The sequence below is a fragment of the Gorilla gorilla genome, chromosome 17, assembly GCF_029281585.2.
Source record: "Gorilla gorilla gorilla isolate KB3781 chromosome 17, NHGRI_mGorGor1-v2.1_pri, whole genome shotgun sequence".
Lineage (NCBI taxonomy): Eukaryota > Metazoa > Chordata > Mammalia > Primates > Hominidae > Gorilla > Gorilla gorilla.
The window spans coordinates 104546871-104572500 of NC_073241.2; the positions used below are offsets into that span (position 1 = coordinate 104546871).

The 25630-nt window shown below is 47.9% G+C and overlaps 2 protein-coding genes across 2 annotated transcripts; both read right to left on the minus strand.

The window, feature by feature from the left end:
* Positions 1 to 12915: 12915 nt before the first annotated feature.
* On the minus strand, positions 12916 to 24886 carry PTGR3 (prostaglandin reductase 3). Its single transcript, XM_019014208.4, has 2 exons — positions 24152 to 24886; positions 12916 to 17642 (listed from the first exon to the last, which is right to left on the minus strand). The coding sequence occupies exons 1-2, from the start codon at positions 24358 to 24360 to the stop codon at positions 16718 to 16720; spliced, it is 1134 nt and encodes a 377-aa protein (XP_018869753.3). The 5' UTR covers positions 24361 to 24886; the 3' UTR covers positions 12916 to 16717.
* LOC134757382 (uncharacterized) lies at positions 20217 to 20817 on the minus strand. The gene has a single exon (XM_063699314.1). It carries the CDS (start codon positions 20707 to 20709, stop codon positions 20314 to 20316), a length of 396 nt encoding a protein of 131 aa, XP_063555384.1. The 5' UTR covers positions 20710 to 20817; the 3' UTR covers positions 20217 to 20313.
* Positions 24887 to 25630: the final 744 nt, after the last annotated feature.

The window sequence follows — 25630 nt, forward strand, 5'->3', positions numbered from 1 at the left end:
CTTGGTTTGCAAAGAGAATCTAACGTGCCATCTTGCATATGATTTTTTTTAAATAAATGGAAGTGTACTTACAGTTTCTTCTTCATGTAAGAAGAATAAAACCAAGATCTGAAATCCTAGGATTTGAACATATTTTAACAGATTTTGAACCCAGTAGCTGAACTGCACAGGGATGGGAAGAGAAGGAGCTTTTCACACTTTCAATCTGTTCTTCAAGGTGATGAAGAGGAGGGGGCAGGAAAGGAGGAACGGGGAGTCAGGAAGAGGCCTGGGTCAGTGGCCTCCCTTCCCTTCCCCAGCAGAGTAGCTCTCACATCCAGGGTCCCTGGCTCTGCCCAGGTGGGTGCTGTCTGGATGGGTTGCAGAAATTCAGGAAAGGTTAATATTGCTCTTCTTTCCAGACCACCCCAGGTGCCAGGAAGCTGTACTGGCCGCAGCCTTGGGGCACAGTGGGAGTTCTGCCTGCCTGTCTCCTGCGCCTGCCTGCTGGTGCCTCAAACTCCTCTCAGCTGGACCAGAGCCTTCCAGTTCCTAAGGGGCGCTCACTGGGACTCCACATGGGTGATTTCACAGTGAAGTCAGTGGTCCCTGAGGGCTGGTTTCCAGGGGGCAAGCTTCTCTCTCCTGGGGGTTTGGAGAATGACACTGCCCCTCAGTGGGCACTGGGTGGGTGGGGCTGGCCAGCAGGGAGCCCGGACTTACCCTGAAGGGCAGCGGGTGGTCGCTGTCTCTCTCCAACCCACGGTTCCACTCTACCTCGAGCCCTCCAGAGTCTGTGGCCCACTACCCCAATGCCCTCCTTCCCACCTCACCCCCTTCAGCTAGTGGAAGGAGGCAGCTGATCCTGTTCTCCTAGTTCAAAATAGTTTCTTCATCTCCATATGTGCAAATTTCAGCTCAAATGCCCCCTGCACCACTGCATAGAGCTGGCTGCAAACAATTCATCCTTCCTCTGAACGCTCACTGGGACACTTCCCAACTTCCGAGTCAGGCAGATCTGGCTTAAGGACTTGGACATTTTCCAGCTGTGTGACACTGAGGAATTTACCTGGCTTCTCTGAACCACAGTTTGATCAATAAGTGAAGAGGAAGATAACTTCTTTGGTCATCGACACTCTGAATGCTTACTGAGTACCTGCTATGTGTATGGTTTTGAAAAGCTTTGGGCCCCACTGGTAAAGCTGCCTGGTCCCTCCCCAGTTGTCCTATTTACTGGCCCTGGAACCTCAGGCATGTCTCTTCAGTGCTTTGTGCCTCAGTTTCCCCGTCTGTAAAATGGGTGTGATAATAATGGATCCTACCACGGGGGCTAGTTATGAGGATTAAAGAAGTTACTACCTAAAGCTGTTGGATCAGTGCCTGGTGCACTACAGAAATGTTAGATTTATTGATTTAAAAAAATGGCACCTCTTCCAGATTCTATGTTGATTACAAGTTGGAATGATAGTATTTTGGATATATTGGGTTACATAAAATACATTCCACCTTTTTAATGTGGCTATGAGAAAATTTTAAATTCCATATGTGGCTCTCATGTGTGGCTCAAGTTACTGTCTCTATTGGACAGTGTCAGTCTAGAAGACACTGGCTGAGGATTAGATGAAGTAACATGCACCAAGAGCTTAGCATAAGGCCTAGATCACAGTAGGTGCTGAATAAATGTTGTGTCTCTCCTCTGCCCTGCCTTTCCTTCTCCCGAAGCCTCTCGTTATTTGTGCACCTGCGTTGCTCCCTCCCCGTTGAAGTGTGAGGTCTGTGCAGGTAGGATTCTACCTGGGCCCTCCTGCCCCTCCTGCAGACTCAGAACCTACAGGCAGGAGATTTGGACACTTGCAATGGATGGCTGAGGCCACTTTCTTGGAGAGGGTATTCTCCCAAGCTCCTGGCAGTATTGTTACGTGGCAAGACACTTCCCTATTGTTCATACTGGAACCCAGGACTAGGGGCTCCAGCTCAGCCAGGCCTCAGCCCTCCCTTCCCCGCTGCCCAGAGGGGCCCATGTCCCACCTCCGTGCACTCTCCCAGCTTCCAGGGCTCCAGGGGGCTGAAGACACGGGGGAGGGGAAGGAAGAGAACAAACAATGTTATAGGTTAACATCATATTTTCTCTTCCTTCATTGCATTGGGGCTGCATGAAGGGCCTGGAAATGTGAACTAAACATGTGTGTGATAATGAGAGTGTTGGTGGAAAGTCAGCTTGAAAGGACCGGGAGCAATTAAGCTTGCTGACTTACACAAGCTAGAATGACAAGATGCCAGAGCCGGCCCCGCTCACCCATATAATAGGGCCCTGTCCCCCTCAGCCTGTGTGTGGAGTGGGCCTGTCAGCCCCAAAGTGAGCATCCCCATTACCAGGGAGCTGGGCCTGCCTCCTCCTCCTGACTCCTGCTCCACCAGGCCCTGGTTGCATGGACTGCCACTAGCAGACACCTGTGTCCAAAGACTCTCCGATTCCATGAAAAGTTGTCCCCTAAAGGAAGTACATCTGTCCTGAGTCCTCTCTCCTGCAGTTGTAACCGAATACTTTAGGACATCAGCAGGCTGCCCACAAACCTCAGTCAGTGCCCTCATAGTGCTCCCAATAATGCTCCTGTTCTTGCAGACCTGGCACTGCATGGGCAGAGGAGTGACACTCTTAACAACATGGCCTTTGAAGGCTTGGGCAAGATGAGCAAGCAGTGTTCCTGAGGCCTGGGGCCTCTGAAATCACACACGTGCTGAAATCCAGGAAGCTTGACAGGATCCTGCCTAAAATTGCAGAAGGCATGACTCCTACACCTGCTGTTTGTTTTTGGAGAAAATGAGGATCTTGAGCTCAGTTTCAAGGCTTCCCTGGCTCATAGCCCTGCTCAGGTGCAGCCCTCCACACTCACATTCCTTCCCGCCTCCAGGAAAATGCAGAGCTCAAGGCTCTTCCTAGATCTCTGTCAATATCCCTCTTGCAAAGAGATCCCAGCACGAGTGGGATCCCAGCACCCAGCAAAGGGAGGCCATTTCCACGCACCGCCTTGATTCCTGATAAGGTTTTGCTGTGTCCCCACCCAAATCTCATCTTGAATTGTAATAATCCCCATGTGTCAAAGGTGGGACCAGGTGGGGATAATTCAATCATGGGGGCAGTTTCCCCCATACTGTTCTCCCGATAGTGAGTGAGTTCTCAGGAGAACTGATGGTTTGATAAGGGGCTTCCCCCTTCACTTTGCTCTCATTCTTCTCCTTCCTGCTGCCATGTGAAGAAGGATGTATTTGCTTCTCCTTGTGCCATGACTAAGTTTCCTGAGGCCTTTCTAGCCATGCTAAACTGTGAGTCAATTAAACCTCTTTCCTTTGTAAATTACCCAGTCTCAGGTATGTCTTTATTAGCAGTGTGAGAACGGACTAATACAATGCCCCTTAGCTGGTCATGGGGTCCAACTGTCATTCACAGTCTGCTTACTGAAGTTCTTCTCTCTACCCCAACATTTGGTGATCTTGGCAGCCAGATAAGGGTGAGGCTGAGGGAAAGTCGTTCATTCCTGCCCCTTGGCATTGGCTCTGGGTAGCCGGATTCCCAGGACTGTATGCAGTCACCAGCATTTTTCATGCTTTTCGTGTGGGTGGCCTTTCCCGGTAAGGAGAAAGATATACACACAAGGAGCCATGACTGCCATGAGAGACCTCTCGCATCATGACCAGTGACTCTGATGCCACACTTGGTTCTAGCCATTGGCTTCTGGTTAGGGACTGATGTCCCTCATCCCTGACGGTCCCGTGGAGTGATGCCTGGGGGATGGCCCATCCTGGTTGAGTTTAGGGCTGTGTCATAGCTGGTCACACGTTCTTAGGGATCACGTCCTCTATAGTGGAAAAGTGAATGAAGTGTTTGAATGGAACACAACCTGCTTGCTGATGTGTGGCAAGCCTCTCTGTGGATCCCTTTCCTAGTCATGAGCTTTTAAATGACAGAATTTTCCACCGAATATTATCACAGATTTTCTGCCATTAACAGAATGGGTGGATGACCTTGGAATAAAAAGCTCTAGAAAAAGAATGCTGCATATTACTTTTTTAAAAAATTGGAAGTGCTTTATATTATGCTGGGAGAGTACAGCAGGGAGAGGCCCACCCAAGGCTTGGGTGAGAGTGGCAGAGTGGTGTGTCCTAGGGCAGCTGCCATTCCTCCTCGGGCCTCAGTTTCCCCCCTATAAAACAAGGCAGGTAGATGATACCATCTTTAAGGTCCCTCTTGGATCGGAAGGTCTGTGGTTCTCTTGTCACAGCTATAACTCAGCAGCATCTTTTATCCCTTGGGGATGCATGCAAAAGCAGACACTATGGGGAAAACATTATCACAAACCAAGGAACCGTGGATTCGGCAGGGTGGAAAACTCCTCATCCTCAAACAAATAGTGTGAGGAACAAAGTTCCCTTTCACTCCCAAAATGACTAAAAACAAGCCATTAGTCATTTTATCAAAGAGGGGTTAGTCCTGATTCCACTGGCCAGCCTTCATTTTGGGAAAGTGATTAAGTATAAATTTATCTTTAAACTTTCAACCATTCAGCACCGTAAGACTGGAGAAAATAAAAATAAAAATAAAAAAAATAAACTTTCAACCAGGCCAGGTGCGGTGGCTCATGCCTGTAATCCCGGCAATTTGGGAAGCGAGGTGGCAGGACTGCTTGAGCCCAGGAGTTTGAGACCAGCCTGGGCAGCATAGGGAGGCCCTGTTTCCACCAAGAAAAAAAGAAATTATCTGGGCATTGTTGTGTGTGCCTGTGGTCCAAGCTATTTAGGAGGCTGAGGCAGGAGGATCCCTTGAATCCTGGAGGTCGAGGCTGCAGTGAGCTGGGATTATGCCACTGCATTCCAGCCTGGAGGACGGAGCAAGACCCTGTTGCTAAAAAACAAACACAAAAATTTTCAACCAATCTCCATGTTCTTTAATAGATGGACACTGCAAGTTAAAATGGCTACTGGTGTGTAGTACAAGAAGGGTTCTTATGGCCAGCATAAAGACATTTATTTGGTGTCACCTGGCTCAGTTTTAGGCAGGGTAAGGGGTCTCTGCTGGCAGCAGCCAATAGCCATGGCTCACATCCCAGGGGTAAGCTTGCTCCAAGCGATTCACCGTGGGGGGCTGAAGGCAGGCACCCCACCCCATGGGTAAGCTTGCTCCAAGCGATTCACCATGAGGGGCTGAAGGCAGGCACCCCACCTTGTGCTGGGAAGACAGCTGTTCACCCGGCTGCTGACCTGCCCTGTACCACTTCACCCGTGCAGCCCTGGGACTTGGCTGGACCTGCAGAAGAGATGGCAAAAGCCAGGGCCTGCTTTGGTGGCTGGTGTTCAGGGACCTCCCTGGCACCTGAACTCCCACTCCAAGAGTGGCTGGAAGGTAAGGCGCGTTAGATAAGCCTCTCTGAGCCCCAGTTCCCTTGTGTCTTCATTTGTGAAATAATAATATCATCTCCTTTGCTGGAGAAAAGAGTGCAGAGTCTAAGCTTGACCAGCGCCCCAGGGGTGCCCCATGAAACCCTCACCATGCCTGCCCCTTCTGCAGTGGCCCCTCCACCTTGGCACTTATGTAGCAGGGAGTGGGTGAGCAAGGGGCCTGAGATAAGGAGAAGCTTGGTCCTGGGCCGGCCTTGATTCAATGCCCAGAATGCCCCGTGTGGCCCTTGGTGCAGGGGATGCAGCAGTGATGCCCTTGGCCCCCCCTTGGTGGTCTTGTGGGACTCCACCTCAAATGTGCATGGGAACCTCATGGGGACATCACCTCAGCCCCAGAGGGGACGGGTGTGCCAGGCTGGCCCTGTCTTGTCATGGTGGTTCTGGAATTCTCCGATTCCACAGAGCAGTGGGCAGTTTCCCTTCCCAGCATTCGTTCTGTCTCTTCCCGTTCTGTCTGGTATCTTAACAGCAACAGAGGTTTCTTGTGGTTCAGGTGGGATTGGCCACTCCCCGGAGAGACATCTGTTCCTCTTGCCATGGGTATACTTTGCTTAGCCCAGCCTTGTGTTGGAGGGGTGGTGTGGCAGGGTTTGGATGGAGTAGATGCAGATCCTGTCCCTCAGGCAGCCGTCCGATGAAGCAGTCTGAGATGGCCCGGAGGACGGCATGGCTGAGGGAACGCCTGGGAAATGGAGCTGGGTCCACAATCGCCTGTGCCGGGAAGCTGTCTACCTCTGGACCTTCCCATGCCATGAGCTCTCTTATTGCTTAAACCAGTTTCAGCCAGATTTTCTGATGATTGAACACCAACACATCCTGTTAGATTTAAAAATAATCCACTAGGGGCCTGTCACAGGTTAATTTTATTCCACTTAAAAAAAATTTAGTTTCTTCCACTTTTGGGTGATAAGGATCACAGGGATAATGAATTACAAAACTTTGCTATTCACCGAGTGGTATCTCCTCTCATTTTTCCTATTCCCAAGTCCAAAAAACCATAAGGGCTGTAACTACTGTCCTGGCACCAGGATGTGGGGAGCCTGTGCACACCTCCCAGACAGCCGTTTCCAGAGTTCTCCTCTGTGCCTCTCTCATTCCAAGGGAAATGCAGGGAGAGGAGCTGGTATGACTGAGGGCTGGGCATCGGGACAGGTGCTCCCTGCCTTATGGGAAGGCATCCACAGGTTAGGGTTATTATTATTCCTCCTGCATAGATGACAAACGAAAATGAAAAATCTGAGGTTCCTGTTGGTTAAAAATCTTGCCCAAAGTTGTGGCGACAATCTGTGGAAGAGTGGGCTTTGAGCTTAGGCCAGTCTGACTTGCAGGCACATGCAGGCAAGACACAAGTCCCAGCACCCAGTGGAGTCTCCCCAGACAGCACCCTTGTCCATTTGGAACGGGGTCCTCACATGTGAGCCAGGCACGATGGGCAGAATCCTAAAGAGACTCTTAGTGGAAGGATGAAAGTTGGTCTAGTTTATCTTTGATAGTCCTTCTTATCTTTCCAAGGGTTTAGTATTCATTGTTCTGTTCACTTGCTGAATCATTCAGCTGGCATATTGGCAGCCTACTAAGCATTGGGTACTTCTTGGGACCCTCTTCAGTTCCAGTACAACCTTCTCTGACACATGAGGGTCATAATAGTCCAGAGACTCCAATTCCAATGCCCAAGTATTAGGCACTACTAAGACTTTTGAAAAATCCAGCACTCAGGGGTTTATTCTGGGGAGTGCTAAGGAAGCACATGGGTTTGCTGCCAACAGAACATTAAAACTGGTCTGAAAAATCAAATATGTATTTGTTTGCACCATCAGGTGGACACCCGAGACCTGGGCTATCCATCTTCTTTCGCCTTCCCAGTTGCACAGATCAGTTTACCCGGTTTTCCAGGTGAGCAGCCTCAGGCAGTGAAGGCCCGTGATTTGCCTGAGGCTGTGGTGTGGGACTGAAAGGAACCAGCACCAGCTCTCTAGGGTCTCATTTACAACTGGAAAAAACTGGAGTGCCTGTCCTGAAATCCTGCAATAGTATACACTTGTGAGGCACTGGGTGTGGACTTTTGTTCCATTTTAAAATGAAAGTGAAAAGCATACCTTAATCTAACACTTCTCAGCAGGTACTATGCTCCAACCGCACAGTACAGTCCCGGGAATACAGAGATGACAGTGAGGTGAGATGGCTCCTGCCTTCAAGGAGCCCGCAGTCTCCAGGGAGACACTGCAGAAAGTGTTAGAAATGAGATCTGAATGAAGTGCTTGTGCAACCCAGCAGTGAGAAGATATTTGCCTCCATAGGACTGGGAAAGTTCTGAAAATAAACTCACTAAAGTTAGGCAAGTGACAAACTGCCTATACTGTCACCCACCAGTCCCATTATTAAATGATAGCCACATCTTTTTAAGATTTGCTGGTCAAAGCAAAGGTCCCACCTGGCAGCCAGAGACCCCAGGGCTCCTCAGATCTCATGTATGGTCTACAAAGGCCCCAAGAAGCTGACATGCACAAGAGGTCCAGCCTTCCTGTCCCCAGCCCAGCTCAGCCCAGCTTTCCAAAAGCTTTCTACTCCCATTCTCCCCACCCTGGCTCCTACCTGCCCTGCTGCCCCTAATTTTCTGAGGTCATCACCGGCCACCTCCAGTCCTTCCTCGTTCTGCCTCCAGTCTGTGCTGGACTCTGGGGAGTGCCTAAGTGGAAGTGCTTATTCTCCTGCTGCCGCTGCTCACAGGCATCTCCCCAGACCCTCCTGCTCGGCTCCACGGCCTCTCCTGTGGGTTGTGGCACATGCAGAAAAAGCACATCAAGCCTGGCTATGTGTTCCCAGGAGACTGTGCTGTGCTGACCACAGTTGGAACCCCAAACAAAGGATGAAGGTCAGGTACTCAGGGGCATGGCGTGGGGGCCTGCCCAATTTCCACAGAGCACTATGTGAGTGCCCAGAACAGACGCTGGCTCCCTGCCTGGGCATCCAGGGCTATCTGCAAATTCCTAAAACTAGATTTTATCTACAGCTCAATTGACTTCCTTTTTGATAACAAGATGTTTTATTGCATTTGTCCTAGACAGACAGGTGTTATTCCAACGGCTACAGTGATGTATTTACGAAGCATTTGTATGGTTTATAACATATCCCTTATGAAGGCTACTGCCTCTTACATTACTATAATTTCTATGGGCCAATCTTTAAATAAATGCTACATGTGTTGCCGCATCGCTTGTTCCAAGTGACCCGATTCAAAGATGATATAAATGGGATGTTTCTCCCCTTCATCAGGATAATTGTTTAGTATCTTGCTAATGACGACATAAGCCCAGTGACAGCGGACACCCCAAAGGCCTGCTAGGGGTTTTACTGACCACTCCAGCTAAAAAAGTGAGGTTTAACTGGTGACCCCAGACCAGGGGGGAGAACACTGGCATGACAAAGAATTCGACTAGAAAAGCATAAGGGAAACACCAAGGAGTTTAGGTCCTTTCGAGCCCTGCCTTGATCTGAAAGGCAGTGAAGGTGGAGGTCTAGGGCCCACTGCAGGCCACTCCTATTACCTTTCTGGACTTACTTCCTGCCCTGTTTAGAACTGTATGAAAACAACTGCCACCAGAGCCCTCCGAATATCAGACATACAATCAGGTGCCACAGCTGAGTTTCAGAAAGCAGGTTCCTTTAATGAAGCTGAACGTGTGATGATAAAAAGGAGCCATTTTCATAGTTGTGTCAAGCCCTGGTTTTTGCAATTCACACCCAGGTAGCCTTTGGATTGCTCTGAAATGCCTGATGAAGTAGCATTTTGCAAGATGGGAATCTCTCCAAAGGCAGCGTAATAATCCAGGACCTTGCTACCAGCAGCATGTGTGTGTGTGTATGTGTGTGTGTGTGTGGGGGGGGTCACCTGGAAAATGATGACTCCCAGGTCCCCTGTACCTCCTGAATCGGGACCAGTATTTGAACAGGTGACCCATACGGACGTTAGCAGGTAGGAAGCACCCCTCTCTAGTGAAGGACAGCCTTGGTCTGAGAACTATCCACGGACTCAGGCTCTGCTCAACCAGTGATAAGTGCTCTTGGGCAAGTCATTTTTCTGTGCTTTAATTTTTCCTTCTCTAGTGGGAATCATTCATCTCTACCCAATTAACAGTAAAGAAGTGAAAACAGCAAAATTGCAATCAAATACGTCAAATGCGCAAATAAGTTCTAAAATGTTACAAAAAGTATATGTACAAGTTGAAAGGACAAATATTCTCCAATACTGATAATGGTGGCATTTTAATTTTTCTGCTGCTGGAGAATGAGCATTCTCTACAGTTGGCTTGATGCCGGGGCTCTTTCAACTGGCCCTCATTCCACAAGCAATTCTCCAAGTTACTTTGAGTAAAAACCCTCAAGGAGACAATTCAATTTCCAAATGTAAATTCCAACAACATATAGAGGGAACACTATCGCTACCAGTCCCCTGGTGAGAAATGAGGTTTTCTACAAAATGTGATTGCCTTTGACATTGTTGCCGTTCCTGTGAAGTGGTTTTTCAATGTTAAAAGAAGCTGTTTCTATTGGGAAGGGATTTGTTCATGTAAAGTTGAAAGTTTACGCTTGTTATGCATGAGTTCAAGGGAAGGAAGACAGAAACGATGTGGAAAGACATGGATGTTCAATGTCATGTAGTTTTGAAGGGCTTGTTTCTGACCCTTAATTATGATCTGTCATTTATACAGAATATAGGGTTCTTGCCACATGTGAGCATGAAACGTGGACCCACTGATGTCTTCCCCACACATATCCCCTTCACCTTAAAATACTTCCTGCCATCAATGAGTGAATTCATCCCCCAAGGAGCTGAGTCTACAGGATTCAGAATTTGATTTTGGGCAGAATAGCAAATTCAAATTCTAGATATTCTGCTATGAAGGCAAAGATTATGATAGTCAAACATTATCAGCTTTCTATAGACAAAAACATGTAGGTGAAATCCTTCTAGAGAATGAACGCTCTACATATGATTTTCTCTATTTGATTTTCTTTATTTGATTTGTAAGAACACATTCACAGGAGCCCTTCCTTCTAGCATTAAAACTAAATTATGGATATTAAGCCATTAATTCCATTGAGGCTAATTTGTTTTTAACTTTCTGTGATATTTAGATGACACAGAATCAAATGATCTGGAATCCTAATTGTGCTGGATTAGAGTTGAACACACTTTCATGGTCAGAACCGTGATACTTCTACTGGGTTTATCTCCACAAAAAGATTCATAACAAAGGCCAATTGCTGTTCTGCAAACCCCTAGTCAGCCGTATCCCAAAGGACCCGGGCAGATGGTAAAGGGGACTGCAGAGAAGTCACCTGGCGGATGGGAGGGCATTGGCCAGTGTTCCAGCTTCACTTCTGAGTCCAACGGGCTCTGTAACCTTGGACAGGGCACCTTTTCTCTCTGGGTCCCAGTTTCTTTTCTTCATTCATAAAATGGGTAGAACTAGATTATTCTTTAAATCCCACATTTAACAGTTTAAAAGCAACTGGGGCATGTTGCGGTGGCTTATGCCTGTAATCCCAGCACTTTGGATGGCCGAGGCAGGAAAGTCACTTGAGCCCAAGAGTTTGACACCAGCCTGGGCAACGAGGGAGAACTTGTCTCTACAAAAAATTTAAAAAAATTAGCCAGGCATGGTAATGCATACCTGTAGTCTTAACTACTCAGGAGGCTGAGGTGGGAGGATCGCTTGGGCCCAGGAGGTCAAGGCTGCAGAGAACTGAGATCACGCTACTGTACTTCAGTCTGGGCGACAGAGCAAGACCCTTTCTCAAAAAAACAAAAACACAAATTGAGTCTTCTCATTCACAAGAGCCAGAGACGGGTGCAGGCTCCTCCCAGCTGTAAGTTTCTGCTGGCAACCATGGACCTCCAGGGTTTCGGCATCTAGGGCAACCTCTCTTCTAAGGACACCATTCCTTACCCACGTTTCAACGTCTCCCACCAACCAAACCATCCATTTGATCATTCTAAGACCCTGTTCAGTTCTTTAGGTGCTGAGGATAAGACACAATAATTTTATGAGGATTTTTCTGAGCTCTAAGCATAAATCCATCTTTCATATTAGATGCTGCCACCTATGTGCAGGATGTTTTAATTATTTTAATTTCATACCGTTTCAAAGACATCATCAGATAGATAGTGCTCCTCAAGGGAAATTTTGGCTTGGGGTGGAGGCACATGTTCAAATTTCTGCACTTACGCCAGTATGGTGGCTCATGCCTGCAATCCCAGCACTTTGGGAGGCCGAGGTGGGAGGATTGCTTGAGCCCAGGAGTTCCAAAGCAGCCTGGGCAACATAGTAGAACCTCATCTCTAGGAAAAAAATACAAAAAAATTAGCCGGGCATGGTGATGTGCACCTGTAGTCCCAGCTACTCAGGAGACTGAGATGGGAGGATGGCTTGAACCAGGGAGGTTGAGGTTGCAATCAACCATGATTGCACCACTGCACTCCAGCCTGGGTGACAGAGCCGAGGTCTTGTCCCAAAAAAAAAAAAAAAAAAGTCTGTACTTTGGCCCAGCGTTTCTCAGCATACATGAAGACGTATCGGTTTTCTCCAAACTGTGCTCCCCGTGATACTTACCCTTAAGGGCACCCCAACATGCTTCCTGAGGACAGTCAAGCCTCCTGGGATGCAGTGAGCGAGCACCAATGGGCAGGTCTATAATGGGCAAGAATAGACTTGAGGACAGTGTGGACCACAAGGCCCCTTTAGTCTTGCTGCTGTGTCACACTAGCTACTCAGCTAGGGAAACAAACAGGATTCAAGCAGACATAATTGAAATAGGTCCTTTTTTGACTTCCTGTGAATATCAACTACTACTAAGAATCACTTGATCTGATACATATTATTAAAATGTTTTTTGTGTGTTTTGTGTAACTTTTTTTTTTCTTTTGCCAACGTTCCATAGTTTGTTCATGGTAACAGCAGTAAGGTTCTCATGCCAAGCATTCCTCCTTTCACAAGGGGGATAGCATGATGCTATAAGCCTAGGAAAAATAAAATTCAAAGTTTAAAATGAAAAAAAATAGAGTAAGACCTACTATTTGATAGCAAACAGGGTGACTATAAGCAATAATAACTGTACATTTTTAAATAACTGAGTATAGCTGGATTGTTTGCAACTCAATGGATAAATGCTTGAGGAGGTAGACACCCTATTCTCCATGATGTGCTTATTTATTTCACATTGCATGCCTGTTTCAAGACATCTCATGTACCCCATAAATATATACACCTTCTATATACACATAAGAATTAAAAATAGAAAAAAAATGAAAACAAACTTTAAAGCGACCACACCAACCATACTGGTAATCCAGTTTAAAGTGACCACACCAACTGTATTGATGATAAACCAAAGTGACCACACCAACCGTACGGATAATCCGGCTTAAAGCGACCACGGCAACCATATTGATAGTCCAGTTTAAAGTGACCACACCAACCGTTTTGATAATCCAGTTTTGTATTTTGACTTCTGAAATATGATCATAAATGTTTAATTCTGGGCCATAACTGGGAAATTAGTTACTGAACATCTAACTTTCAACAAAAAAGCCCATGAAGTTTACATAGATAATTCTTGTGTTTAACCAAGTAATAAAATATTTAATAAAATGAAAGTATACAGAAGAAAATTATGAATTCATCAAATCAGGCCATTTTGCATCCAGATTGCATTCAGAAAACTTGTTTACAACACCTAGGAAATTACTGTCCAAAGTTGATAGTGCTTGGTCTTTTTTATCATTGTTTTTATTCTGAAAGCTGTGCATTACTCATCTATTTTTATATAAATCTGAAATACAGTATTTATCCCATATGTCCACATGGTAAAGTAATCAAGAACAATATTTTCAGTGCTTAGCACCCCCACCCCAATGTAAAGGAAACCCTGACTGTAGTAAATTCATGCTAATTGAGAACTCTGGGGAAGGGGTTAAAACATTACCCAGGTACAAGTCGGGTGGCCATTATAAACGTTACCCAAATAAAAGCCAGAAACAGGAAGCCAAAAACCAGGTCCCTAAGGCAGGCATGTGTCTTAAATGATATCATTTGTCAAGTTTCCAGCATCTTGTGGTGGTGAACACAAAAAGAAGGTCTGTGTTGTACTGAGGACATTACATCCTCATTAGCTGGAATGTTCCTCAAGTACATAATGCAGGATTTTCATTTTAATAAGAAGCAGCTACTTGTCACTACACTTTCATTAGATAAACACAGAATGTAATACTAATGACCATTTACAGAGGCTCTATCCTACTCCTGAGGAACTTCATCCAGATGAAATCATATAATGACAAGTTACAGAATATATCATGCAAAACTTCCTTCATTTCTTTGCAAACTATTCCCTGAATTTTTTTTTTTTAATGCTGAGGTCAATTAACAGCAGTAGTCATCATCAAAGGAACCCCTAAATGACACTGCTGGTATTTTCTGCCTGCAAAACAGGCTTGAAGGAATAGCATTTGGCTCTTTAGAAGTCATAACCAAATGGTAACAGATCACTGGGACTCCTTGGTTTCTCAAAGAGGCAAGCTCCTTCCACCCTGCCCGGCTGGTGACCTTAAGCCCGACATGCAGAGAAGTCCACGCTGAGAAATAATTTACCCACTGGGATTGTTCCACCCTGGCCCCTTCTCTAAAAAAAGACTGACAATTGCCCTGAATTATGGATGTACTTTTTGTGATATGTATTACAGTTCAGAAGAAAGGTGTTGAGACCATCGTACCATTTCACCTCCCATTAGAGGCTGGTCTTGAACAATAATCCCAGAAGATGAAACTGATGCTGAACTATGACCCTCAATTTACAAATCATTTTTCAAAAGAATTAAAAAAAGTTTAAACATATTTTTGGCATTATCTGAATGGGCGGAATCTTTCATGCTTGTTTTCTAAGAATAAGTGAAAACAGCATGCAGTGCACTTTCTTAGTTTGGGGAAAGAGAGAACACGAGGTTTTCAGATTATATTTTATTTTAATCCTGGGCGTTTGAATTTTATTTTTACATAGCTGCATTTAGTATATTCCCTCAAAACACAATAAATTTCTATTCTGTAGCTTAAGGGATCCATCAGTTAAAATGTTGGTCTTTCATCTTTATTACCCTCCCATTAAAATGAAACAAACCGGGACTCACTTCAGTTTCGAAGCAGCAATTTAGTTGGTAATGTCCTTACTCCCCAAGTCTTTACAAAGGGAGAAAGTACATTACTGCTTAGATTTCACACATCTATCTGCATAAGAAGCAACTAAGCCTTTTGGACATAGACTATGTTAAATTTAATAATATTCTTTGATTAGATTATTTTATTACAACATTTTTTCCATTACCAGTCATTTCCTGTGCACAGTTACATTCATAAAACCTGCTCCCCCCTCCTTTGTTTGTTTGTGAATGTAAAAGCGAGGCAAAGTCTCTTTCCGTGTGGCTGTGGCTGTTAGGTCTGAAGGGGATGGATGAATAACTAAGCACCACACTGGACGGGTTTTCCTAGTCCCCTGCACCAGTAACCCTTTGCTATAATGAGGACACAAAGAGCCTCGCATCAGGCCGCTACCCTTCTTCATCACTCAAAAGCGTCACAGTGGCAGTAGCCTCTAGTGCTATTTGTCTTTAGTGCAGTTGTGACACTTCGGCATGATCCATAATTTGGCAGCTATTTACCGTGACATTTCCCTTCAGTGCAGCCATAACATTCAGTGAAGCCATTATTTGGTTCCATTTACCATATAAATTGTATTGTTGTGCATGCATGCTAGCAGCTATATTAGGTACCTGAAAATGAGTAAATCTTGTAAAATAGATACTAACAGCTATTCAGCAGTAGGATTTCCTTGCTCCTCAGATGGAAGGAAAGAAAAATTAAATACAGTCCCCAAATTTCCTAGAGCATCTTTAATTGCGTCCATATTTACTGAGCAGGTTAGATACACCGAAACCTAAGACTTTGAAAAATAATCTGGTGGGCTTCACCTTCAATTAGAACGGGCCCATGGGGTTTCAGCGCAATGGTGACAGCAGCAGCAGTCTTCAGGGCACTAAAGGTTAAGAGGGAAGCCGATGAGCCACAGGCGTGACTCAGAAGAGAGGGTGCAGGTTTCGCTGCTTTTCCTGTGTGGTCAGTGGGTCAATGTGGGACATCAGGCTATAGTGCCAAGGAGCATCTCATTCCACCAGAACACGTGGAGAGAAAAATGGGAACGCAGAATGAGTGGCTGCTATTCTGTTTCCACAATCAGAGGTAACGCATAGCTTCTAGTTCGAACACCTCTAAGGAGAAGCAAATGTATTCTTCCTTGAGATGACTGAGGTCCCTACGGTGCACAGGGCGATGGGACATACCGTACCTCGAGCAGTGTAGCACGCTGTTACTAAGGCCTTGCGGTGTGCCTAGACAGCGCTTCCCTCCTGGGGCCCGTGTTTTGTGGTGAACCCCCACTGAGAATGGAGTGCACACTTTTCTCTTTCCTGTGCCTATATTAAGTCCCCCTAATCTCTGTGGTTTCCCTTTCCAAAACCTACTTTCTGTCTATGTAAGTTTTCAACATTAATTTGCTGCTTCAGAGGAAAGAGAACATTTCCATTTCACATGTGCCTTATCAGGTTGATGGTAGATAAAAGCCATTACGTGCTACTTCTTCAAAACACATCCGTGTTCACGGAATCATTTTTCTAATAACAAAATCAAATTTGGGAGGGAATTCCCCCAAATGTCCATTTAGATAGTTGGTTGGTTATTTATAGAAAAAAAAGGACCATTTCCTGAGGATATAGATTCTGAAAATATATGGCTAGCTTTTGCTACACTTGTCACTCATGAACTGCTTATTAGCATAAGACCAAATTCTCCCAAAGCAAAGAAGAAGTTGGGAACCACTTTCAAAACTGATTTTAAAATCCGATCAAGCTGAAGACATACTGATTCGATCAGATTTGGCATCAGGAATGAATTTAGTTCCCTGGAACAATAACATCTGGAACGAGACCATCCATGACTAAAGAATTGAATGTAAGCGTTTTCCCTCTTAGCCATGGAGGGAAGTTTTATTAGCACATTTTTTTTTCCCAAGGGAAGAGGAGGAGGAGGAGGAGAAGGAGAGACCTATTCATTAACACCTTACTTTTGTTTTAAGAAATATTATATCCATTACCAACTAAAAATAAATTGATTTGAGTAATTCTGAGACATAAAGTGCCCATTTTCCTTCTCCCTTGATTTATGTCATTGTTCTGTTTTTACAGCTTACTGTTGACAGAGTGAGGTAATTCAACTACAATTTTTCCAGTGTTTTTTCCCATGTACATATAATTGACAGCACGGAATATGGACTCCAGGCCATTAAACCTGCCCTCTGGAGACAGATCTCCAAGGTCCACCTCACAAACCAGGTCTCCACTCACACACATCTCGAGCAAGTGGCCCATGGCTGCTTGATACTTAGAAAGGTAATGGTTCAGGAAGAAGCCCTGTACGCTGGCAGATTTCTTGAGCAGTTTGGCTGGCAGTGTTCCTGCTTTCACAGGCGAAAGGCCAGTAGGAGTTTGGTAGCCAGAGATAAACCCTATTACTATCAAGCGCCCTTTCGTAGCCAGGGCGTCTACAGCCAAGTCAAACATGGCTCCCCCAACAGATTCATAGACCACATCGACGCCATCAGGGTACTCCTGCTTAAGGACGGTACCTACGGGTTCAGTTTTATAGTTGATAGGACGATCACAGCCAAGAGATTTCAGAAAAGCAGACTTTTCATCAGAAGAGCAGGTTCCAATTACATGGCACTTTGCCTTCTTTGAAAGCTGCACGGCAAACTGGCCCGTTCCCCCAGCTGCTGCTGTCACCAAAACTTTTTTCCCTTCCGACAGTCCTCCGAGCTCTTTCAGGCTGATGTATGCGGTGGTGCCACTTACCAGCAGGGTAAGATACTCGGGTTTCACTGAGGGCACTGGAGTTGCAATGCTGGCAGGCACAACTGTGTACTCAGCAAAAGAACCAGGTGCCATGTAAGCCACAGCTTGGCCAACTGTGTATCTGGCACTAGCAGAGAGGCCTAGGGCCACCACCTCTCCAATGCCTTCGAAACCTATGTCAAAGGGAGGCTTAACTGAGGGGTCATAGCGGCCTGCTGAATAGTTGATGTCAGATGCGTTAACACCAACGAATCTAAAAGAAAACAAACAAACAAATATGTTACGATGGGTTTTTTGTTAGGCATTTAGATTCTACTTAGAGAAATTCCTCTAGTTCTGGCGACCCTGGAGGGTTGCTAAGCTATACAATCTGATCGAATTTGAGAAAATTAGTCCTGCTGCTCAGATAAAAAAAGAAATTAAACAAGTATTAGTTCAATGTGCTTTGTACTCAGTTTTTGGCATATTTTTTCCTTTCATCAGTTTAGAAATAATTTCATATCATTTTAAATGGCAAGTTGTTTGTTTCACATTTTCACATGCCATTTATTTGTCTTCTTTCAAAAGTAGAAATAAGCAAAAAAAAAAAAAAAAAAGAAAAGAAGGAAAAAAGAAAAAGAGTCAGGAAATCCTCATTATATATAAACTTCACTGGAGCTGTGAGTTGGAAATTAATTGGCCTCTTAACAAAGATGTTAAAAACAACACTGGGATAAAATATATTCAAAGAAGTAGACTTGTATTGATTCTGGCAACAATTTAACACTTAAGATAATAATAGTAATGACAATGATATTATTAAAGATTGATGGAACGTGCAAGGTCACTGGTCGCTACATGTTCCTGCAGGGGTTGTCTGAAGCACTGTTAGAGTGGCTGTCGCAAATTTTCTTTCTGACGTAACTACATCCAGTGTGAAAATACGCATTTTGATTAATTGAACAAAAATTGGGTAGAGCGATTTTTATGAAACATTCAACATTTCACAGTCCTTTTCAGATGAAAAGGAAAGCAAATCGTCACTATATTTTTCCTCAACAAGAAGCAGAGACATAACTTGATTAATACCAGATGATTATTTTCATCTTGGTATCCGGAGTCAATTTAATTGCGAGGCCAGTATTTTTCCCAGCTTTTTTCATCTCAGAATACCTCATAACAAAAATATCCTGATACATAGGAGGAAAAAAGCCATCTACTAAGAATGTCAGAAGGTGGCTTAGACACATAATGGAAGACCCTAAAAATGTCATTTCCACCTGTAATAGAATGAAAAGGTAATAGTAACTGGTGGCAGGAGGAAAGCCGTTAAGCAGGTCATTTAAAAGGAATTCACTTTTAATTTAACTTAATAAACCAAAACTGTCCTGTATGCGATACACTCTCACCGTGATATAGATAATACTCTGCGCTTATAAATGCTCACTCATGATCATCCCCCATGTATCCACAGGACAGAAAAGTCTCTGTATATTGTAGAAATGAGAACGCGGGGAGCAACTGCTTTCTGTTATGTCAAGCTGCATTCAGACGCCAGCACACCACACAGCCTCAATAACACCCCACACAATTCCATACCCATAGAAGATACATAATCATGAGTAGGGGGAAGATGAGTTTTGCTGGTTTCTTATTTGGAATTTAATATCAAGATGCCTACGTTCTATTTTTTTTTTTCCTACATTCTATTTTTAGAGAAGGGAAAGAACCTGCCATCTTTCCTTTAAATTTACATAATTCTCAAGGCCCGGCGTTTTAAAAACGGCCCACTTCCCTGGGAGCTTGCTTCTGGACTTCACAGCAGCAGCCCAGGGCAGAGCCAGCTGGAGCCCGTCTCAGTGCCTCTGCCTTAGGCTGTAAAGCAAACTCCAGGAAAGGTGCCCGTGGGGGTGGAAGTGACGGCAGGGTTTGCTCTGGAAGTGGGGGGACAGGAGCCGACCCACTGCCAGTTGTGTTCTGTGCAATCCTTTGCCCACGATTAACCCTTCCCACGCCCTTCATCCCTCCCAGTTTGTCCCCCTGGTGTCTCCACAGTCCCAGAGGCAGTAGCCGCTCCTCTGCAGGGAGACCCCGCCTTGGGGGGACACCCGGGCGGCCAGCCCCTCTGCGACGGCAGTCCTCCCCACCTCGGGATGGGCGCGCCCTGGGGGGCTCTGCAGGGGGAAAATGCAAGCCCCCCTCTCCCCGCCCCAGGCTGTGGTTTGCCACTTCCTGGGAAGAGGTGGAGAGATGGAGCAGGACGCACACCGGAGCAGCCTGGGGAGCGCGCACACGCGCTGGACCGGGTTAGCAGAGGCCAAGTTTGGGAGGGGGGAGTGGGGCTCTGCTGGGAGCTGGGGCGGCTGCAGCCAGCCAGCGGCTGCTTGAGTTTGCCAGGGGCCTTTGCTTGAAAAACCACACCAAACATCGTGGTTATTCGCAAGGGCAAGCGCTGGAGCGGTGGCAGCAGATGCGCGGGGCCCGCGTGCCCGTCCAGGCTCCGTCCATCTAACTCCCTCTCAGAAGTGCCCGCTGCAGCCCTCAGTTCCAGCCGTGCAGTCCTACGGCGTCCCCACCGCCACCACGGAGAGGGGATTCATTGACCCCAACTCCCGGGCGGGCCGGGACCGCGCAGGCCCGGCGCCGCGGTGGAGTTGAGATTCCTCAGGCCTGCGACCGTGACCTCGGCCTCTCCGGGTCGGGCGGGGGCCCCGGCAGGCGCGCCCAGTCCGCGCCCTTCGTCCCAGCGCCGGCCGCGCAGCTCCGCCTGGGTGGACAAGTTCTCTCCGAGTCCCGTGCACTCGGCGCGCCGGAGCGCAGTGGCCGACAGACAGGGCCCGCCGGCGGCTTGACCGTGACCTTGGCCTCGCAGGCACCCCCGTTTCTCACCCCCGCTCTCCCGCCCCGCCGTCTTCTAAATTGTCTGCGTCGTCGGTGAAGGAGGCTTAGGCAGGCTGACGGCAAGAGCCCGCGGCGGCTCGGCTGGCTCCTCGCGCCGCGCTGTCTCCTTGGTCTCCCTGCCCCCGGTTCGCGGACCCCCACCTCCACCGGGATCCCTGCTTTGACGCGGCTTCGCCCCCGCGGCTGGTGAGGACCCTCCACAGCCCGGGACCCACCTGAGTCCTTACCTCTGCGTGTGGGTCCGCAGCTCGCGCCTTCCGCTCCACCAGAAACAAGTTCAAGCGCAGCAGGCGCAAAGCGAATGGGGGGCTCGGGACGGGGAGCAGGAGCGGAAGGGCCAGGGAGCCACAGAAAGACAAGAAAGACACAGTGGGAAGGATTCGCGCATTTGGAGACCCTCCTTGTACCCCCACCCTCTCTTTAATTGAAACTGTGTGCATGCAATGAGCGCAGGATTCTAGTAATCCGACGGGAGGATCCACTTAAAAGACTAAAATCCAGAAACCCCAGGAAAAAAGAATAGGACCGGCGCAGGCATTCTCCAAATCTGTACCCTTCTAGAGTCACCAGCTTATATGTACTTAAAAAGTGCTAAACCCCCTCGTCATATTTACTGAGAAACAGAGCGATCCTGCGCAGGGGAGAGGAACGCTTTCCTCTGAACAAAAACCAAAGGCGAGGATTCAAGTCCAGAGTAAAAGCCTTCAATACTGGGAGACAAAACAAAGTCGTCCAAACCAGACCTGACTTAAGAAAAAAAAAAAGAAAAAAGAAAGAAAGAAAAGAAAAAGAAAGAAACAAAGAAGGAAAGACAAGAAAGAAAGACAAGAAAAAAAGCGGAGGGGGGTGGGAATCTCGGCCTGGAGAGTCAGCAGAAAACACTGTTCCCCTCCCGTAAGCAACAAACCGTTTATCAAAAACGCCTTCCCCATCCCCCACCGTCCCTTAGCCATTCCTACAAACTCTTTGCTCCATTATCTTACACTTGAGCAGAAAATCGTTAGAAATATTTGGAAACGAAATAATCTGTCACCTTCTTACGAAAAAAGCTGAAAATAGTGCATAAACTGATTTAACCTGGGGATGTCTCTCTCTTTCTTTTTCTTTTCTAAGGACTGAGCATAGAGGGGGAGATGGGAAGTTGTTCTCGGATACATAAAACAGTAAGGTAAGAACTGGATAAAGGACCATCAATTATACATTCTATAGGGATTTTATATGCCCCTTCTTACATCTTTTCTAAATAGTAAACTTTATTTTCCTAAATCAATGTCTAGCTTACAAGCACATCCCTCCCTGTGAATGAAGAATTTGTATTTTGTGCTAAGATGCAATGAAATGTGCAAATTGTTCACTGAAAGAAAAAAAATCATACAGAGCACAATTAAAACCACCAAACATCTTTCCCAACAAGGGAATTTAGGCTTACTCAATTCATTCTAGAGCGCATTTTAAGATGATAAAAATGAGAAGCACTTGCATAAAATTTAAAGCAATTAACATTGCTTAGGGGAGATTTGGTCTAGGATTAAAATGAACTAACCTGCAGTGAATTATTAAGCCTCTATTCTTAAAAAATTCGGTAAAATGTCACATCCACTGACACTGTTTGCAAGAACACAGGATCTTCCTACAACGTGGTGGTGGGAGCAGATTTTCCAACAGAGTAGGGAAAGCGGGAGGCAAAGATTCTGTCCCCTCCCAACTCAAAAGGAAACTGGCCCCATTCTTTTCCATTAAGGATTCAAGGAAGAAACTAGGGGTTAGGTTGTTCATACGGAGATACCATTTATATTAAAGGGATTCTTGGCGTGTGTGCAGGGAAAAAAGAGGCATAGATTTTAAAGTGGAGCACATTGGGGAGCTCCAAACATGGGAGTCTGCACTCCCGCGTTCTGACCACAAAATTCAGGGATCCACCTGTCTCCCGCCCCAGGACCAACCCTGGTGACCCAGCGCAGGCAGTGCCTAGGCACCCTGGCTGTGCCTCTCTCCCCAGGGGAGAACTTGCCCTTTGGGGAAGGGGAAAGGGAGGGGTCCCAGGGCAGCAGTAAGCCTGAAGGGAGAGGAATCACAGGAGGAAAAAAACCCCACAGAGTTTATTAACACTCGCAGGTAGAGAGGCCCAGGAGACCCAGCGCAGCCCGGCGGGAGCCCTCTCCACCTCTCCACCAAAGGCAGGTGGTCCCACCAGGCTGTGGCTTATAGTTCTCTAACGCCTCACCTTCCCCCTGCCCTTCCTCGCTCAGTCGCCTCCTCCCCATATCACACCATTTCCAAAAGGAATTTTATTCACAAACTTGTGTGTGTGTTTATACTAGTGTTTGCAATAAACAGTACACTTTATCAGAAGGAGAAAAAGGGAAAAACCCTGTGTGGAACTTCTTGCCCGTTAAAGTTTGTTTGGAAATCTTTTCAGTCTGGTGTCATCTCAACTTCTAGCAAATCACTCATGCGTTTTGTGTGCTCCACGTGAACACATACTCAAGCCCTTCTTTTTAGCTGGGCTGGGTGCACGCTCTTACTCTCAACAGCACTGGCATTTCATCCCATAATGAATCAATCCTCTGCTGTGTCCACAGCCAATGCAAACATTTTCAAGGATCCCTACACACTCCCCTTTAAGCCATTCCAGACCAGCCCCCCACCCCCGCCTCCACACAATCCTACCCATGGTTCAATCATTCTTCCCAAAAGGTTTCCAAAAGTTTTATATCGTGATCAGCATTCTTCCATACTACAGTCTTGTTAGGAAGGCTAATAGGAATCTCGAAAATGGACAAATTAAATGCTGCATCAAGCTACTTAGGAAGGTACATTTTGTCCTTCAGTCCGTGCAAGGGCCTTTACGGTACTTTCTAGCACACAATTTACAACATAGTTACAGTCAGAACTTACTCCTCCCTTTCGATATTATCATTCAACTTGACACATGCAGCACCGTAAACATTTCGATGGGACTTTGCAGGCCTCTGCAGAGGGCATAGAGGAGCGCCTTGCCAGTCAAGTCGGGCAGCCAGGGACCCACGGAGCAAAGACCTAAGCGGGCATGGCTCCGATAAAGAGTGAGGTCCGTTTCCTCCCTGTTGCTTCGCCAGTTACTAAAGATGAGTGAGGCGGAAACACGACGGTGGGGAGCGCGGGGGATGGAAAAGCCAGAAGGTCTCGCAACAACCCGGTGTCACCTGAATGTCTGCAAAACGTGCCGGCAAAGGCAGCCATGCCCCCACCCCGACCCTGGCCCAGCTGCCCGGGACACGCGCCACGCGGCGGTCGTTAACACTCAGGGGACAGACAACAGTCACACTGCACTGACAGCACGCAGACAACACCGGCGAGGTGCACACCCACACATCCAACGACAGGCTCCGCCACTGCGAGGCGGCTGCCAACCTGGAGGGAACAGGGAAAGCCAGCCGGGTCCCAGCCTCCTTCCTCCAAAGCACGTTTACCTAAACGTCGCAGTTTGCGTCCAGGCTGCTCCCGCTCCACCCTAAAGATTATGTCAACGCAGGAACTGTGGGTGCGCGCGGGCGGCCCGGCGGGGAGCCTCCCCTTCTGGGTCCCGTCGGTTTTATTTCGGGAGCGGGAGGGGGAGGAGGGAGGGCTGCAGGAGGGGAGGGGAATCCCAAATTAAAATAACCCTCAGTTATGAGGACGTTCGGTGGCATCGGATATTCACACCAGCAACAGTCACATCACATTCGCCTTCGCCAGATGGCGGCGGGTTCAACTTCCCGGGATCTCGCAAACTCAGGCTGTGCGCCCGAGCGCGCGCCGGAGTGTGGGCACGCGGGCGGGCTGGGGACTGCGGGAGCGGCGCGGCGCGGCGCGAGCCCGGGGCGAGAACGGGGGCGTGGGGTTGGGGGGCGCCGGGCTCACCGGTTCCGGACGAGGAGGTCTCCGTCCCCGGGGAGCGGCACCGGGCAGTCCCGGCTCAGGGTGACGGCCTCGCGGAAGTTGGGGCTCAGCCGGGTCACCACCAGCTTCTGCATGGCTTGGGGAATGGCGGAGCCCTGGAAGTCCAGGAAGTGGCGGGCGTACGACATGTCCACGATGGCCCGGGCCCCGGTGGGCACCAGCCGCAGCATGGCCTGCGCCTCCGCCCGCTCTCTGAGCCGACGCTGGCCGGGGTCGGGCCCCGCCCGGGCCGCTCGGCTCGGCTGTGCTCTGCTCGGCTAGGGCGGGCGGGTCCGCCCCTCCTCCGGCCGGCGCCCTCCCCCTGGCTCCCCCCTTCCCCGCGTCGCCCGCTCCCGCTCCCCCCGCCTCCCCGGCGCCGGCGCAGCCCCCGCGAACCCGGGCGCACCACCCCGGCTGTCCCGGCCTGGGGACCGCTGCCGCCTCGGCCGCTGCTCCTTTAATCTTTTTGTTTTGGTTTGAATCTGCTCGGCGCAGACTGGCCAAGGATCCTCTCCGCCCTCCCCCTTCTTCCTGGCGCGGGAGAGGCACCGGATATCCCCACCCTCCCCGAGCTCTAAAAGCCGGATTTGACTCCTCTCGGGCAAGGGTGGCGGGGGGGACGGCGGGCAAGGGGGGACGGGGGACTCGCGCGTCCCCGGTCGTCTGCGGCCCCGAGCCGGCGGCAGCCCCGGGCGTCCCCGGAGCTGCGCGGCGGCCGGCGCAGGCGCCTCCCCTTCCCGTGCGAAGCGTTCACTTCCTTGCAAGGTGGTACGAATCAACCCCGAGCGCGGCCCGGGCGGCGGGGCACGACCGGGGGCCCCGGGCCGGGCGGGGAGCCCCTGCGGCCGCCGCCGCACGCGCACCCGTACCGACCGCGGGGCGGGGAAATGTCCAGTGCCTCCCGCTCCCCAGGCTGGTGGCTTCCTGTCCCCGGAACCCCTTGCCCGTGCTTTCTGTCCACGGTCTGTCCCATGCAACTTGCACGAACTAAGCCATTTTATTTATTTTGGCCTAGATTTCATGTTTTTCCATGAATGTTTTAAGTAGATCTACAAGACTGTTACAGGTTTCCCATTGGGAGAGAACACACATATAGAAAACCAGAAGGCCAAATTCCCAGAGCACAGACACATTTTAAAGTTCTACGTGGGGATGCCGAGGGACTTAACTGAATTGGAGACGTTGCACTGCTGTGTGAGGACCTCATTTTCGAACCCAACTAGAAAGATCTGTCGTTCCATCGTGTCCGTTTTCTCCCTACTGGCGTGCATGGACCAAATGTCAATTCACTTTTTATAGAGGGGCCAAATTAAATATTTCCACACTTCTCTGTGATGAACTAAGTCCATGTTTACATTTTTATTTAAATTGTAAAATTTAATTTTAAAAATATCTTGCTTTTCAGTTACCCACGAATTACCAAAATATAAAAGCCACTCTGGGCTCCTCCCCAGCCAAATC

Excerpts from the sequence above, each read along its gene's own strand:
- PTGR3 (XM_019014208.4), bottom strand. The coding sequence starts at position 24,360 with ATGCTGCGGCTGGTGCCCACCGGGGCCCGGGCCATCGTGGACATGTCG. Across the intron at positions 17,643-24,151 it reads GACCTCCTCGTCCGGAACCG|ATTCGTTGGTGTTAACGCAT; the intron begins GTGAGCCCGGCG and ends GTTTTCTTTTAG.
- LOC134757382 (XM_063699314.1), bottom strand. The coding sequence starts at position 20,709 with ATGCACACAGTTTCAATTAAAGAGAGGGTGGGGGTACAAGGAGGGTCT.